General features: G+C 40.7%; 1 protein-coding gene across 3 annotated transcripts in view; it reads right to left on the reverse strand.

The window, feature by feature from the left end:
* Nucleotides 1-2,284: 2,284 nt before the first annotated feature.
* The window catches only part of SYT9 (synaptotagmin 9), a 119,929-nt gene continuing 103,611 nt past the window's right edge, over nt 2,285-18,602 (reverse strand). The window contains exons 4-7 of one of the 3 annotated variants that reach the window (XR_005293779.2): nt 13,999-14,119; nt 12,514-12,685; nt 11,582-11,706; nt 2,285-2,362 (exon numbers count right to left, since the gene is read on the reverse strand). Coding sequence is in view for 2 of the 3 variants with exons in the window: in XM_038408009.2 (XP_038263937.1) it covers nt 10,924-11,031; nt 11,582-11,711; nt 12,514-12,685; nt 13,999-14,119 (531 nt within the window). In the remaining variant the exon portion in view is untranslated. Of the gene's footprint in view, nt 2,363-8,176; nt 11,032-11,581; nt 11,712-12,513; nt 12,686-13,998; nt 14,120-18,602 lie in introns of those variants that run through there. The other 2 variants (XM_038408010.2, XM_038408009.2) reach the window with 2 other exon arrangements.

Genomic DNA, 18,602 nt, shown 5'->3' on the forward strand with positions numbered 1-18,602 from the left:
TGGAGATGTTTCCCTTTGTAGGTTTCAGAGTAGCAGCCGTGTTAGTCTGTATTCGCAAAAAGAAAAGGAGTACTTGTGGCACCTTAGAGACTAACAAATTTATTTGAGCATAAGCTTTCGTGAGCTACAGCTCACTTCATCTGATGAAGTGAGCTGTAGCTCACGAAAGCTTATGCTCAAATAAATTTGTTAGTCTCTAAGATGCCACAAGTACTCCCTTTGTAGGGGAATTCTTCTCTGACAAGAAGGGGCCTAGGTTTCTGTTTCTATAGAATGCTGGATAGGAAAACAAAGGGAAGCACTCCTGCAGGTAGTTTGCCTCTTGGATCTCTAAGTGATATTTCCTTAAGGACTGATGTTGATATACTTAGGATAATCTCTTTTCAGGCCCAGCCCCTTGGGCTTTTTGTGGATTGGGCTACTCCACTAAAGAAACCAAGAGAGTGTGAGTGTGTGTGCAAAAGAATATAAGAGAAGCAGAGAAAAATAGGGGAAATGTTTCATTTGAATCTTTATTACTTTGGTCTTGTGCAACCCTTTTGATTTCAGTGGGGTCCTGCTGATGTAAGTGAGAGTTTGGTCCAATGTATTAAGTTCAAAATAGGATTAGGGTAAACTAAGAGTGCGAGGAACAGTGCTCCCTTTTCCTTTCTCTGGCTTGTAGGAGCAGGCCCCCCTTTCTTCATTTTTCATCCCACTTTAACCACTGGTTTAAAGTGTCCAGAGGTAAGAAAAAAACAGTCTGGGGAGGCAGTGGCATCTGCTTCCCCCTAGGCCCAGCTGCCAGGGACGGGGCCGAGTGAGCTGGAAGCGTGCTGGGGGCGAGAGGGGATTCTGGTTCTTTGGGCTCCTGTCCTTGGCCCAAGCAGGGAGCAGAAGCTTCCGCCTCCCCAGCTGGGCTCTCACAGGCAGCTGCTGTGCCACATAGAGCAGCAATCCAGAGCAGCCGACATGAGAAGCAGCTGGTCCTGCCCCTTCCACTCCCCAGCTGCCAGGGACAGGGACCGAATGTGCCAGGGGGCAGGTGTAGTGGGAGAAGGACAGAGCCCCTCTTCCCCCTTCCCCCGGCAGGCCAAGCAGAATTCTGGGGGGAGGGCTTGCCCCTGCATGTTCCCCCTCTACATGTCGCCTATGCTCCTAGATATAACTTGCTTAGTCATGCCAGTTTCTTATTTCAAAACATACTTTTCCATGTGTGTCTACACTCTACCTCAGCACAGCTGCCAGTTTCCCTGGGCTGCATGTCAAGCTGTGACAGGAAGAATACCGGTCTGGTTAATTTAAAGAAGAAAATCATACTTCGCCACTCTGAAAATTACATGAAAATCTGAAATATGGTGGATATAGCAAAGTCAGGATGCTCTTAAATTGCGAGGAAATTATGCTTCACTCTGCAGAAAGCTTTCTGTAGCCGTCTGATTTTCCTCTTTGAACACCCTATTATATTTTCCTTCATCTACAAGGTGAGCTCCATGCCCATTTTGTTTTAAAAATGAATGTTCAGAACTGTACTAGAGGTTTTCCATTGCTTCCTGTTGATAAACACTGAATTAAAACATCTCTAAAGTATTATCTGTGAGTTCTTTAAACATTCACTTAAACTTTAATATAGAAATACAAAATAGGAATAAATAACAATTGCACAATGTCTTATTAAGAACAAAATTATTTGTATAGACTAGTTCTATATAAATAAATCAAAGTACATTTTACTTGTGTTTAGAAGAATGAGATACTTTTTATAAAATTAAGAAATTTTAAATTTATTTACTTTATCCCTCAAACCCTTACTGCAAAGGAATCATGCATTATCTCTACTAAACAAAGATAAGTTCCACCTAACTGAATGAGCCCTGATAAAGATGTGGCTCTGTCTTCCGAAATTAGACATGAAACATAGACATACCAGGACTACTCATTGAACAAGAAATAGTAAAGTAGAATATAATGTTCATGTATAGTAAAATCAAAGTTACTGTATATCAAACTATGTCCCTTTACATACCTTTATGATGAGTATTAAAAAAAAAAAATGACAACCGGCCAGCATGCAACTGACTAAAACATTCCAATTTTAGGGATGTCTGAGTTTGGCCAAAGGAAAAAAGGAAGTAAAAGAAACAGACAAAACAAACAAACATCCCAGATGCTTACAATCCCCTTTGTGTTCTTCCTCTCTGTGCCAGGTCTGTTAATGCTTAGTTTGCAGCTGAGATAGGTGTTCCTGGAGTTGTTCTTCCTGTATGTGGTCCATCATTGCAATTTGGAGCATAAATTTCATATGCCTTCATGGAGACGGTGGTCCTTTCAGAGAATTGCAGGACCCTGGAGTGCTTCCAACTGTAGTTCCTTGCCCAACCCACTGTATTAGAAATCACCTTTTAATGCAATTCTCAAAGACATTCAGCAATGTCCATAAATGTCACAATTCCATTTACATAGTATTATTCACATTTACACAGCTTTGTTCACATGCTGTAAAGTTTTTGCTTCAGAACAGAATTATGATGCAAACAAGGACCTGCATTAATTACAGCAGAAAGAGAGAGCTTTAAACATCTGTTACATATGTTCTGCTTCCGTTTTCACCTGCACAAGTGCTTCTAGTAAATTCTACTAAACTATGGATTGCTCACTCTACATTTTTTTCCTTATAATAATGCCATTTTTTCCCCATTTGATTCTAAAGTGTAGTCATTTTACAGTGCATTGTTCTAAACAGAAGGTAAGAACATTTAATTGAGACCAATTCTGTTGGTTTCAGCCTAGTTTAAGTTCTTCTGTTCCCCCCCTCCCCCAGTTGAAACACAAAATGTTTTAACGATACGCTAAATTGTACTGTATCTAAATGGGTCAAACAAAAAAAATTTAAACTCCTTTTTTTTTTTAAAAAAAAAATCAGTAGATATTTTAAGTTTTTAAGAGCATTTCTAGCAAATTTGTTTTTATGGCAAATAGGCCCCTTTAATGTTTTAACACTGCTGAGTGGTGTTGGTGTGAAATATGTCTCTTATACCTCTTGTTTTATATCTTGTGTGATAATATGGGTCTATATAATCCTAGGTTTAAAACTCCTTCTAAATTCCCCTGAAGGAAATGTACCCTTTTTCAGTGATACCCACCCCTAAATGGAGAATGACTCTCATCCACTTAGTCTTCTTGTAATTCTTTGAATCTTTCTCCTTTCATACCTCTCTGTGGGATTGATCCTAACTTCTGCTGAAGCCAGTGGGACTGTTTTCTCCAGTGGGAGTTAGATCAGGCCCTTGTCTTAACAGGCTGTCATTGCCTTTTTCATGTTTACTGCTCTTAGCTGATCATGGATCAGCTGGAAAGAATGCTGAAATGCACATGCATTGGTACCATCATCTTGAGACACATGCGTCTCCTCAGCCATGTGCCTGATTTCTGCTCTGGAACCACCTGTTGCCCCAGCAGTGGAGTTGTATATGCACTCATTCACTGCCAGGTACTTTAGACCCACATTTATGGTTTGTTTAGGAAAAGAAGGAAAAAGTTTATAAAACTATATAATAGAAATGTTTTTAGTGCTTTATAAGTTAGTGAAAAGAGAGGGTGTGTTTTTTTTTAATTTTTTAAATTCATGTGCAGCAGCGATGTGGTGTCAATATATTAACAAGGAACTTCCACAAAATTCCCTTCTAGTCTGCAACAAGAGTGTCTTGGAAGGATTGAAATATTTATTCTTTTAATTTCCCCTTTAAACAAAAATGCTCTCTTCTATCAAGGAAGTGAGGCAATAGGTACAAAACTCCCATGGACCTCAGTGGGACCAGGATTGCACCCATAATCTCTTGGTGATCAAATTTATGTTATGGAAGTGTTTCTGAAATCTATGCTGAGTGTATAAAGTAGCATCACACAAATGTACAGTTTTCAGAGTAGCAGCCGTGTTAGTCTGTATTCGCAAAAAGAAAAGGAGTACTTGTGGTACCTTAGAGACTAACAAATTTAATCTGCTACTATCAATCTATTAGAGCATAAGCTTTCTTGAGCTACAGCTCACTTCATCGGATGCATTTGGTGGAAAATACAGAGGGGAGATTGATATACACACACAGAGAACACGAAACAATGGGTTTTATCATACACACTATAAGGAAAGTGATCACTTAAGATAAGCCATCACCAGCAGCGGGGGGGGGGAAGTGGGAAGGAGGAAAACCTTTCATGGTGACAAGCAAGGTAGGCTATTTCCAGCTGTTAACAAGAATATCTGAGGAACAGTGGGGGGTCGGGTGGGGGGGAGAAATAACCCCATAACCTCAGCCATGCAGAACACAATGCCATCCACAGCCTCAGAAACAACTCTGACATCATAATCAAAAAGGCTGACAAAGGAGGTGCTGTCGTCATCATGAATAGGTTGGAGTATGAACAAGAGGCTACTAGGCAGCTCTCCAACACCACTTTCTACAAGCCATTACCCTCTGATCCCACTGAGAGTTACCAAAAGAAACTACAGCATTTGCTCAAGAAACTCCCTGAAAAAGCACAAGAACAAATCCGCACAGACACACCCCTAGAACCGCGACCCTGGGGTATTCTATCTGCTACCCAAGATTCATAAACCTGGAAATCCTGGACGCCCCATCATCTCAGGAATTGGCACCCTGACAGCAGGTTTGTCTGGCTATGTGGACTCCCTCCTCAGGCCCTACGTTACCAGCACTCCCAGCTATCTTCGAGACACCACTGACTTCCTGAGGAAACTACAATCCATTGGTGATCTTCCTAAAAACACCATCCTAGCCACTATGGATGTAGAAGCCCTCTACACCAACATTTTACACAAAGATGGACTACAAGCCGTCAGGAACAGTATCCCCGATAATGTCACGGCTAACCTGGTGGCTGAACTTTGTGACTTTGTCCTCACCCATAACTATTTCACATTTGGGGACAATGTATACCTTCAAATCAGCGGCACTGCGATGGGTACCCGCATGGTCCCACAGTATGCCAACATTTTTATGGCTGACTTAGAACAACGCTTCCTCAGCTCTCGTCTCCTAATGCCCCTACTCTACTTGCGCTACATTGATGACATCTTCATCATCTGGACCCATGGAAAAGAAGCCCTTGAGGAATTCCACCATGATTTCAACAATTTCCATCCCACCATCAACCTCAGCCTGGACCAGTCCACACAAGAGATCCACTTCCTGGACACTACGGTGCTAATAAGCGATGGTCACATAAACATCACCTATATCGGAAACCTACTGACCGCTATTCCTACCTACATGCCTCTAGCTTTCATCCAGATCATACCACACGATCCATTGTCTACAGCCAAGCTCTACGATATAACCGCATTTGGTCCAACCCCTCAGACAGAGACAAACACCTACAAGATCTCTATCATGCATTCTTACAACTACAATACCCACCTGCTGAAGTGAAGAAACAGATTGACAGAGCCAGAAGAGTACCCAGAAGTCACCGACTACAGGACAGGCCCAACAAAGAAAATAACAGAACGCCACTAGCCATCACCTTCAGCCCCCAACTAAAACCTCTCCAACGCATCATCAAGGATCTACAACCTATCCTGAAGGACGACCCATCACTCTCACAGATCTTGGGAGACAGGCCAGTCCTTGCTTACAGACAGCCCCCCAATCTGAAGCAAATACTCACCAGCAACCACACACCACACAACAGAACCACTAACCCAGGAACCTATCCTTGCAACAAAGCCCGTTGCCAACTCTGTCCACATATCTATTCAGGGGACACCATCATAGGGCCTAATCACATCAGCCACACTATCAGAGGCTCGTTCACCTGCACGTCTACCAATGTGATATATGCCATCTTGTGCCAGCAATGCCCCTCTGCCATGTACATTGCTCAGACTGGACAGTCTCTACGTAAAAGAATGAATGGACACAAATCAGACGTCAAGAATTATAACATTCAAAAACCAAAGGAGTACTTGTGGCACCTTAGAGACTAACAAATTTATTAGAGCATAAGCTTTCGTGAGCTACAGCTCACTTCATCGGATCCGATGAAGTGAGCTGTAGCTCACGAAAGCTTATGCTCAAATAAATTTGTTAGTCTCTAAGGTGCCACAAGTACTCCTTTTCTTTTTGCGAATACAGACTAACACAGCTGCTACTCTGAAACCTGATTCAAAAACCAGTTGGAGAACACTTCAATCTCTCTGGTCACTCGATTACAGACCTAAGAGTGGCTATCCTTCAACAAAAAAGCTTCAAAAACAGACTCCAACGAGAGACTGCTGAATTGGAATTAATTTGCAAACTGGATACAATTAACTTAGGCTTGAATAGAGACTGGGAATGGATGAGTCATTACACAAAGTAAAACTATTTCCCCATGTTATTTCTCCCCCCCACTCCACCCCCCACTGTTCCTCGGATATCCTTGTTAACTGCTGGAAATAGCCTACCTTGCTTGTCACCATGAAAGGTTTTCCTTTTTCCCCCCTCCCCCCGCTGCTGGTGATGGCTTATCTTAAGTGATCATTTTCCTTATAGTGTGTAGGATAAAACCCATTGTTTCATGTTCTCTGTGTGTGTATATCAATCTCCCCTCTGTATTTTCCACCAAATGCATACGATGAAGTGAGCTGTAGCTCATGAAGGCTTATGCTCTAATAAATTTGTTAGTCTCTAAGGTGCCACAAGTACTCCTTTTCTTTTTACAAATGTACAGTGTAATCTGAAGTGGCAGTAAGGTGTTTGGGGCGGGAGTTTTCTATCTTGAGGAAGTATTTTGGAAATAACTGTACCTTCCATTTGAAGCAACTTGTTCCATTCCAAGGCAAATATACAAAATTTTAAAAAGAGGGCCCTAGTGACAAGTTACCTCTGGGAGCAGCGTTTCAAAAAGAGGTTGACTGTGTCAGGGTCATGGGTAGTCTCCATGTTAGTTTCTGTTAGTTCAGTGGCAGAATTTAAACAGGATCTCTGGGGTACTCCATCCAGTATAATGCTGCCCTGCAGGGTTGGAACCCCAAACAAAATAGCATTGTGCTAATGCATGAGAACCGGAACATGAAATTGACTGATCTAGTGGATTTTATTGTCCAAGGGGGTCCAAGAGGTAAACAGAAATTATAAATGGTGTCACATCAATTATGAAAAAGAAAGAATGTTAATATTCACAGTATGGTGCTAACCTACTGTGAGCTTCTTTTATATAATTGCCACCCCCAACTGTTCAGGCATCCTCAGTTGGGCACCAAAAAATCATGATAGTTAAAATAAATAAATGTTGGGTTCTTTTTCTTTGCCTTCTGGTTTCTGAACCTTTTAGGGTGCACTCAGATCAAGTTTCCAAGCACTTTCTCCAGAACTGAGCCAGCTAGAAACACCTCCCCCCCCACCCCGAAATGAGATTGCATGTGAATCTCAGCTTTCTAGATCCCAGCAGCTGGGGCTGTAAGTGAAACACCAAATAGTATACTGTTCCTCTGATATTCTTGTTAACTGCTGGAATTAGCCTACCTTGCTTGTCACCATGAAAGGTTTTCCTCCTTTTCCCCCCCCCCTGCTGCTGGTGGTGGCTTATCTTAAGTGATCACTCTCCTTACAGTGTGTATGATAAACCCATTGTTTCATGTTCTCTGTGTGTGTGTATATATAAATCTCTCCTCTGTTTTTTCCACCAAATGCATCCGATGAAGTGAGCTGTAGCTCACGAAAGCTTATGCTCTAATAAATTTGTTAGTCTCTAAGGTGCCACAAGTACTCCTTTTCTTTTTACCAAATAGTATGAAAATGGCAATAAAACAATGAGAGCAGGCAATACTGAATATATAACTTTTATGTCTCTAAAGGTGCCCCTTTAACATGCTGGAGAAGCAGAAGCTGTGTGAGAACTTCCACATCCATCCTGAATCTCTCTCTCTCTCTGCAGTACAGGTGTTTCCCTTTCCACTGCAGTTACCAATCCTGGCACTACACTGGGGATAGTAGTTACAGTGGGTAAGTACACACCTGTCTGCTTTGCATTCCAAGCAGGGATGCATACACTGACTGGTCCAGGGAATCAAAATATTTCCTTACAGGACCAAATTCATTGACTCCCATGGGATTTTTTTTGCTTGAATAAAGAGGACATGCCTGAAATGAGGTTCATGCAGGACAGACTAGAATACTGTCACTGTGCCACAGGCTTGCTGATACCAAGGAGCTGCTCAGACAGCTTTGCATCCGATGAAGTGAGCTATAGCTCACGAAAGCTTATGCTCTAATAAATTTGTTAGTCTCTAAGGTGCCACAAGTATTCCTTTTCTTCTAACAAGACAGAAACAGACTGACACTTTTTGCAAATTTTGGGCCAGCCTTGTAAACATGTGCTCAAGACTACCTACTCGTATTTGCATGTGCTCAATTGCAAATCCAGAATGCCTAATGAACATGCAAGATGGTATGTGGACACAAAGGAAAGTGTGACTATGCATCAGGTATTTTGCTCAGACAAATGTACACAAGTTTGCATGTGTATGTTTTAACATTAGGGCTTTTACTAAATCCTTGAAATTAAACTATGCTGGAGAGGCTTTAGACAGTTAATTACATGCACAATTGAAGAAATAGTGAAAATAGCTTTTTATCCCAATGGCTCTTGTTCCTGGATGTGGATTTCTTAGTGTGGTACTGCCCAGTACTGTGATCACCTTTCAACATTTGTCAGCAATTACCACACAGTGGCATCTAAGGTACTCCAGTTATTTCCTGTCTAAATTATAGAGAAAGTTCCTATGCGTTAACCATTGGTAAATTAATTTAAAATGACAACTGTGAGGGTGTTATGGGGCAGAGCCACCTGTGACCTGCACCTATTTTATACAGAGGTGAACAAATCTGTCTTATTCAATGTTACCTATATAACTGAGACAGCTGTTGAAAACTGATCTGCAAAGAGCAATGAGGATTTACAGGCTACATAAAATACAAACACAATCCTACTTATTCTCCTTCTTGCTGAGGGAACATTGTGTCACTAAGGTTGCCGTACCTGTCTCATTCTTGCCCTACAGACAGTAGCTCCTTCTTTAATTTCTTAGATTATAAGGTCTTTGGGGCAGGAACCATGTTAACCTGGGTTTTTGTACAGGGTGAGAGGGGACACCAATCCTTATTAGGACCTCGAGGCGCGACCACAATATAAAGGTATAATGACAATCAATCTTGAAGAAATGTATTTGCAAGAATATCCAGCACAGCATTCTTTTTTTGTTTGTTTGTTTGAAAAATATTGAATATATTAATCAAACTGGTTGCTGCACCCAGCTGCAAATCACACTGCTTGCTGATTTCCATTGCTATCAGGCTTGCTGTTAAAACCAAACTACTTCCATGAATCTCTGGAAATGGGCATGAATGTGGCTTACCATCTGAATTTGGGCAATGCTAGTGTCCGTACCAGTAATTCGTAGGTACCACCAAAGCCTCTGGCTGTTACTGTTACTCGCGGATACTGTTAGACTATCTAAACAAACCACTCTTCACATAGTTGAAACATTCGTTTGAAAACTGAGGGTCCTATTCAGCAAATAGTCAGAGTCTTATGGCTCTGGCCACAGAGGCTCTAGAAGCTTCCAGAGCTCAGCTATCACTGAGCCTAATCCTGATTCAGAACCCAAAATTATATGTTGTTTGTATAAATATTTCTGTGCACAGCTTGGATGCTTTGGGCACCCTCCCTCACTAGATTCTTGGGAATTACAAATATATGCCTCTTTGTAGCTCAGGTAGATGTAAAGTGACTCACATTAATGACCGCAGAAGGACTCAACTGAGCATGTGCTGAGAGAATAGTGATGTCAATTAGATTCTGACAGCCCTCTCTTTTCTATGAACAAGACTTCTGCAGCTCATCGCCCTCAAAGAGGGAAACACAGGTTTGATGTAAGGGCGTGCATAACCTCTGCTAATAGACATTGTCATGCTGGTTTACAATGCTCCACGAGGGTTCTGTCAAGCCACTCGTGTCATTGTTTGACTACAGTTAAGAGCAGGGTGCTCTGTTTTCCAAGCCCAGCTCAATCGGAGCAAAGCACAATTTTGGCTCTTGCATTGTCATGAAAAGGAATAAAGTGCTACTGATCATGTCTTCAGCTTCTCAGTGAGCCCAGAGCTTTGTGTGCTGAACTTCACCACCTTGCCTGAACTATTTCCAGGTGCCATAATCTTCCACTCCATTAATTCAAGCAGTTTGTGGGCACTCAGAGGTCCCAGACATGCAGACTGAACTGCAGTGGGACCCATTACTAAACATGATCAGTCATGGAGATGCAGTCCCAATAGGATACTGCTATCATTGTACAGGGGCTTCCTGGTACTTGCCAACTGTCTAATGAAGCCATCTATGGTTGACACCTATAATTTAGCAAAACTGCTATATCACTGTAAGCATCCCCAATTACATTCTAATCAATACGACATACATAGAGAGGCTGCCCACTAATCATATCTTTGGATAACTAATGGGCATTGTGGCTGCTGGCTAGAAATATCAATATGGCAGGCCTTCCCATCCTTCTGCACTGAGGGTTAGCATGCTAGTTGTTAAACAGGCTACCATATTTATATCCCTAAGCCACTGGAAATGGGTGTGAACATGCTTTGCCATCTGAATTTAAACAATACATGTAACAATAAAAGTAATTCCTAGCTTACAGCAGAGGCCACTATTACTGTTGTATGTGGATAACAGTACATTTGCCTAGATTAGAACTAAATGGTGGTAGCTTTCAGAAATCTAGATATAGCTGTGTCTATGATTTTTTTTTTGTGTCTCATGAATCAGGATTAGTATTCCCTGGGGAGGGAAGGGAGTGAGGGGGAGGGGTTAGAAGGATGTCTGTACCCCTCTGGACTCTCTGCGGAATGGCCCCTGAGGAAATGGCTAAGAAAGAGATCAACAGGAATGCCAAATTTCTGCTGAATAGGTTAAAAGGGTGAGGAAGCCTCTTCGGCAGCCATCCATGCGCAGAAGGCCTGCATAACATTTCTGCTGAATAGGCCCCTAAATGAAGACAAAAGAAACATAGGAAGCCAGTCGTAACTTGAAGAGCCTTTTTGATTGTGCCGTTTCTTATTGTTACATTTGCTAATCTCCAAGGACATTTTATTATTTTTGGTGCAATTAGACATCCCTTTGGACATGCCAATGGAATGGAAATAAAGAAAGTCATATTTTTATCTGATATATAAATGTAAAACAGCCTATTTAGTTAATTATTCCTTAACAGCTCTAAACAGATGGATATGGTTTAGCCAACATACAGTGAAAGTTACTCAACATTTTATATGTTATAAAAATCACCCTATATATAATGCCTGAGTTTTAAGTTTATATATATTGTAAAGTTTGAAGTAGTTTACATACCACTAAAACTGAGAGGAGCTGCTATGTCAGGCTCACTTTAAAAATTGGAGTTTCAAAGCCCTTTTCTGGGTTTAATCTAAAAATGTGGATCCTGCTATTTTGTTCGCAAAGATTTTATCCGTCTTCTAGTTTCTCATTTAAAGAGCTTTTACAATTAAAGTAAATACGCAGGAAATGGAAATCTTACCTCTGCAAGGGGATGCCAATGAGCAATCGGTTTCCGAGGATACGAAAGCATTTCATTCCAGTGGTCCCGGCCTAGGCTCTCTGCATTGTTGCCTATTTGACACACTCCAATGACCTCATTGTGACCTACACTGTGAAAATGTGCCATAATATTTTTTTCTTAAAATTTTACATTTGGGAACAAATGCCATTTAAATTCTCTATGACAAATAATGATCTACGATGCTGGGAAAACCTGATGAGCTATACAACACAGATTTGAGCTTCATCCCTATCTTTTTCATTAACCTAGATAATATACTAATAATTTATTCTTTTATATCATATTAGTTCACACTGTGTGTGTGTTGGTTTTCTATGGAGTAAATTGACAGTTGGACTTTTATTTGTCTACACTCCAATTTTAACCAACAGAAAAATTCATTAACATTTGCAAAAGAGAAAAATAACTATACATCATACTTGTTCTGACTCCAGCCCACCCAAAGCATCCGACATGTAAAGACTACTATGTGAAATGGGATATCTGAACAAGCAGGACACCTCTTCCAAAGCAATTATTTTCAAATATAATATATGGTGGGCCACATTTTCAGAGGAAATCTGAGGAATTAATGTGATGGTGCACACATGGCGGTTCAGAGTGCAGACTGTTCATTGGGATAGGCAATCATTACAATTCGAGTAAATATGTATGCAAATTAGGCATACAAAGTTCTGGATGCAATTCTGTATCTCAAAAACTAAGAAACAAATGCTGTGTGACAGTACAGAGAGTTGTAGCCTGCTGCTGAGACCTGCACCACAAAACATTTTAAATCAATGCCACAAACGGAGAAAAAATTGAGAACTTGTGCCAGCTTTTTACAATCTCTTGCCTCATAAAATCTTGCATAGTAGATTTGTATTCAATAACAGCTACAGGTATCTCACCGGTCATAATCCATAACTGCTATTGACAAGTTAATCTGGTCAATGTTTTCCGGAGGGACATCAAAGACTATGGCTTCATTGTAAACAGGATTGAGGGTATTCCTCTTGGTGGACGTTTTCCTTTTCTTTAGCCGCCGTCCTTCGCACATTAAAGAAACCTTCACGTAGGGATCTGGGTGAACCATGATAAGCAGTTTTGTTGATTTAAAAATAGACACAGATGGAAAGCAAATGGAGTAACCTTAATTATGCCTATATCTATATACATAATTTATTCACCGTCATCTACATTAGAATCTGAGCTCCTTCAATAATGAAACAGGCTGGCAGTTAAAAGGTTTCCTGGTTGAATGATTGTAATCAACCATTAGATATTCATTTAGGAATCTGGGTTTTTGTATTGTGTCTTCTCAAAGAATGTAAAAATTTCCATTAAGACACAATATGGATTCCCATGTTGGTAACAGTCTGCAGGGCCGGCCCGCAACATTTTGGTACCTAAGTTGAGGAGCTCAAATGACACCCCCATGCTCCCTCGCTTGGGCCAAAACTTTGAAACTCTGGGTTTTTGTGGTGCCTCCCTCCATACCCCCCCCCCAGCAGTCTGGCACCTGAGGTGACTGCCTCAGTTTGCCTCATGGTAAGGCCGGCCCTGACATTCGGTGTAACTGATTACAGCTATAGCACAAGTAGAATCCGGACACAATCAGATAATGGGGTCAGCGCTAGTGTTTGCTGATATGGAATTAGTTATGTTAACACTTTAGAAGTAGAATAGTTTGGGTGGTGTACAATTATTGTTCTCTTTAGAGGTACAGTTAAAGCTATGGGTATAGTAGAAGACTGCCCTACTTGGGGCAACTGTTTCATTGTAGCTCCTTTTTGACAGTACTATTACCACCACCCCACCCCTTTGCCAGTGGATTGAAACAAGGCATCTCTGACCCTTTTGTAGCAAAATCCCAAACTGGTTTCATTTTGTTTTCAATACCAACCCTGAAAATGGTTGCTACAATGGACCAGTGAGCTTCATAATCTTGGCCCGAGCATCATTTGTATCAGATTAATGGCTGTTGAGCCTCTCCATTGTTGGTGTTGGTTTGTACTGTACCAACATATACCCCAAGAAATAGCAGGCAGTGCAAAATTAAATTCTGTGGTTACTATCATAGGATGGCCACCTCCAAGTATTCAAAAGCTAGGCCCCCAAAATTCTTGAGGTCTTTACGATAATAAACTTTGGATTCTTTTAATTTGCCTTCTAGTTTTTGAGCCTTTAGAGTTCACAATGTTTTAAGCTTTTCTTTGCAACTAGGATGGCTAAAATTATTTTTAATGAAAGAATCTCCTATAATCAAATAATTGCAGAAACAGGGGCTTTAAGAAAAACACCAAATATCAGAAGAGTTGGACACACTATACCATTTCTTTAATTCAAGGGGGAGAAGATGAAATTATAATGTTGGGCATGAGAGAAATTCCTACCTGATGCTCCTGTTATGTCCATTGCCTTTAAATTCCTAGCCTTTATTATGGTAATAGTTAATCTGCCAGCTGTTGGAAGGTAGCAGAGTGAGAACATCAAGTCACCAAGATCCACATTGTCCTGTAAAAAAAAAACAAGTTTGTGAAACAATAATAAAACTCTCTCTCCCCCTCTCTGTGCCTAGAAAGGCACAGAGTAACGAATGATAAAGTATGTGTATTTAGGAGCGCTGGTTATTCCAGAGAAAACTTAATTCTCCCTTGCCAAGCACATGGCAGGAAAAGTACGCACTGTATGCAGAGGTTTGCCCAAGCTGCTGAGTTTGTAGGCAGAGTTCTGACACCAGCAATCCCAAGAGCTGTAAACATCATTACAATTTTGTAGCAGTCAGTAGTGAAATAGGAGCTGTGTCCTAGTATAAGAACAGGGGTAGATACCTGGAGATCTTTCTTCTACTACTGACTTGCTGTATCATGCTGGACAAGTCTCTGGAGCTCTTTGTGCATCAGCCTCCCGATTTGCAGGGAATTTACTATAACGGGGTACATGGGAGGAACAGCAAATTGACAAGGTAGGATGAGGTTTCATACAACTGCCCAGGACTTGTCAGGCCAAACATTGCAGTAGGAAAGGTCAGTGGAGGGAGCACCATCAGGGGTAAAGTAACCTGGAGCAGGAGGGAGTGCAACTCTCCCTTTCCACCAAAAGCAGAATGAGAACTTTCCTCTCCCTGGTTTGCAGGAGCAGCTCTCCCCCTGCAGCCCTCCCTCCTCTTTAGCTGGTGCAGTGACTACATCCCTTTCCTGTTTCAAGTCACTGGGTACCATCCGGGGTTCAGAAAGGCAGCTGAAGAGGAAGTCCACCAGATCCCAGATGTAAGTATTGGGGAACAAACACAATTTTTTTCACCTGATCACAAAGGAAAAATGTTGGTAGATTTTTTTTTTTTTTATCTAGCCAAATGCTTCATCCACTTTGGACGAATCTTCCAGCATTAGAAGCCGTTCAGTAGGGGTGATGCATTAGAGCAAGTTGTAAGGCACATCTGTTTGCTCAGCTTTTGCCTTAAGGAGTGGGAAGAGGAGGCTGAGAGAGAGTTCTTTCCTGCAGTTTTTTTTTGAGGGGGGCGTTCATTAATTGAAACATATTAATTTAGATGACCATTATTTGTGATAATAAGATGTTGGAGTTTGTGATAGGTGAATTTTGTAATCTGGGGGGGAAATAGATTTTTGGGAGAAAAGCAGGGATTTACTTTTTAATTCTTTGTAGTAGTTTGGATTTAAGGCAGCTTTCCCACAAGACAGAGTGGGGAAAATGGTCACTGTTTTTCTGAAAAAACACAGTTGAGCATGAATTAATAAATATTTATTGACACCAGCAGATAAATATTTGTTTTGTAGCTGGAGTAGTATCTGTGAAGTATCTCAGAAAGGACTCAACATTTTATTTATTACTTTCATTCTACCAAGTTTTTAAGTGAGTCTGGAGATGCTTTTTGTCCATTTTACAGTTTTGATATTAATGTAAACAGATGAGAAACCTTGTTTATGGATGAAGAAAACTCTATTTATATTTTTGATAGATAACAGTGACTATCTGGCGGGGTGATTTTCTTTGATTAATAATGTCTCCTAATTAAGCAGCCCTAGAGATCTTTTTCTTCATAGGTTACACACTTTTTCCTTTTGGATTCTCAAAGGAAACTTTTCTATTTATAAAAAGAAAAGGAGGATTTGTGGCACCTTAGAGACTAACAAATTTATTTGAGCATAAGCTTTTGTGAGCTGTAAATTTGTTAGTCTCTAAGGTGCCACAAGTCCTCCTTTTCTTTTTGTGGATACAGACTAACACGGCTGTTACTCTGAAACCTTTCTATTTATAGATACCTTTTTCTGTTAACAGTGTATGTGTTAATCTGCTGAGGCAGTGCAGGTTCAGTGTCTGGAAATATTCCAAACACGTTGTTTTTCCCCTTATTGTGATATATTTGTTACAGTAACACCTAAGCTTGAAGCAAGATCCAGGGTCTCATTGTGCAAGGCAGTACATAGGTACATATGGTAAGAGACCATCCCTGACTGACAAACAGGACAAAGAATGGGAATGGAACAAGATGTGAAAGGACTTGCCCAAGGTCACACGTGGCAGTTCAGGTCTCCTGAATTCCAGTCAAGTGTCCTATCCACTACTTATAGTGTCCCTTTCTTTCTTTTTTTTCCTTCTTGCTATGACCCTGTCTTCCCCCTTAGCTTCTTAGCCCTTTAACTGGTTATAGCTGACCTTTCAAATTAAAAAGGTCATAAAGCAGTTTTTAAACTAAAGGCTGGGGGGAAAGCCAACAGGTGCAGAGGACATGGTTTGGACAGCGCCATCTCTTAGGGGAGGATCTATTAATGGAGATTCTCTGTGTCCTAATAAGGAGGAGAGTGTGGAAGATGATAAAATACAGGTAGGATCTGATGAGAAACAGTCAAATGAAAAAAAAGTCCCATTCAATTATATCATGTAATGGCAGACAGCTAAAAAGTGACAACTTTTTCAAGTGCTTATATACATCAATACTAAAAGTCTAAATAATAAGATGGGTGAATTAAAGTGCCTCATATTAAATGAGGATATTGATATAATAGGCATCACAGAAACTTGGTGGAGTGAGGATAATTAATGGGTCACAGTAATACCAGGGTACAAAATATATCAGAAGGACAGAACAGGTTGTGCTGGTGGGGGAGTGGCAATCTACATGAAAGAAAGTGTAGAATCAAATGAAGTAAAAATCTTAAATGAACCAAACTGTACCATAGAATCTCTATGGATAGTAATTCCGTGCACTAATAATAAGAATATAGCAGCAGGGATATATTACTGACCACCTAACCAGGATGGTGATAGTGACTGTGAAATGCTCAGGGAGATTAGAGAGGCTATTAAAATAAAAAACTCAATAATAATGGAGGATTTCAACTATCCCCATATTGAATGGGAACATGTCACCCCAGAATAGGATGCAGAGATAAAGTTTCTTGACACCTTAAATGACAGCTTCTTGGAGCAGCTAGTCCTGGACCCGCAACAGGAGAGGCAATTCTTGATTTAGTCCTAAGTGGAGCATGGGATCTGGTCCAAGAAGTGACGATAGCTGGACTGCTTGGGAATAGCAACCATAATATAATTAAATTTAACATCCCTGTGGCTGGGAAACCACCACAGCGGCCCAACACTGTAGCATTTAAATTCAGAAAGGGGGACTAGACAAAAATGAGGAGGTTAAACAGAAATTAAAAGGTACAGTGCCAAAAGTGAAATCCCTGCCAGTTGCATGGAAACTTTTTAAAGACACCATAACAGAGGCTGAGCTTAAATATATACCCCAAATTAAAAAACATAATAAGAGAACCAAAAATGTACCACCGTGACTAAACAACAAAGAAAAAGAAGCAGTGAGAGGCAGAAAGTCATATTTTAAAAAGTGGAAGTTAAATCCTAGTGAGGAAAATAGAAAGGAGCATAAACTCTGGCAAATGAAATATAAAAATATAATTAGGAAGGCCAAAAAAGAATTTGAAGAACAGCTAGCCAAAGACTCAAAAAGTAACAGGATTTTTTTTTTAAGTACACCAGAAGCAGGAACCCTGCTAAACAACCACTGGGGCCACTGGACAATCGAGATGCTAAAGGAGCACTCAAGGACAATAACACCATTGTAGAGAAACTAAATAAATTCTTTGCATCGGTCTTCATGGCTGAGGATGTGAAAGAGATTCCCAAACCTGAGCCATTCTTTTTAGGTGACAAATCTGAGGAACTGCCCCAGATTGAGGTGTCATTAGAGGAGGTTTTGGAACAAATTGATAAACTAAACAGTAATAAGTCACCAGGACCAGATAGTATTCACCCAAGAGTTATGAAGGAATCAAATGTGAAATTGCAGAACTACTAACTGTAATCTGTAACCTATCATTTAAATCAGCTTCTGTACCAAATGACTAGAGGATAATTATTGTGATACCAAGTTTTAAAAAGGGCTCTAGAGCTGATCCCAGCAATTACAGGCCGGTAAGCCTGACTTTAGTACCAGGCAAGCTGATTGAAACTATAGTAAAGAACAAAACTGTCAGACACAGAGATGAACATAATTTGTTGGGAAATAGTCAACATAGTTTTTGTAAAGGGAAATCATGCTTCACCAATCTACTAGAATTCTTTGAGGGGGTTAACAAGCATGTGGACATGGGAGATCCAGTGGACATAGTGTACTTAGATTTTCAGAAAGCCTTTGATGGCTCCCTCACCAAAGACTCTTAAGCAAAGTAAGCAATCATGGGATAAGCAGGAAAGGTCCTCTCATGGATTGGTAACTGATTAAAAGATAGGAAACAAAGGGTAGAAATAAATGGTCAGTGTACAGAATGGAGAGCGGTAAATAGTGGTGTCCCCAAGGGGTCTATACTGGGCCCAGTTCTATTCAATATGATCTGGAAAAAGGGGTAAACAGTGAGGTGGCAAAATTTGCAGATGACATGAAATTGCTCAAGATAATTAAGTCCCAGGCAGACTGCGAAGAGCTACAAAAGGATCTCTCAGAACAGGGGAACTGGGC

Source organism: Dermochelys coriacea, chromosome 6 (genome assembly GCF_009764565.3).
Source record: "Dermochelys coriacea isolate rDerCor1 chromosome 6, rDerCor1.pri.v4, whole genome shotgun sequence".
Lineage (NCBI taxonomy): Eukaryota > Metazoa > Chordata > Testudines > Dermochelyidae > Dermochelys > Dermochelys coriacea.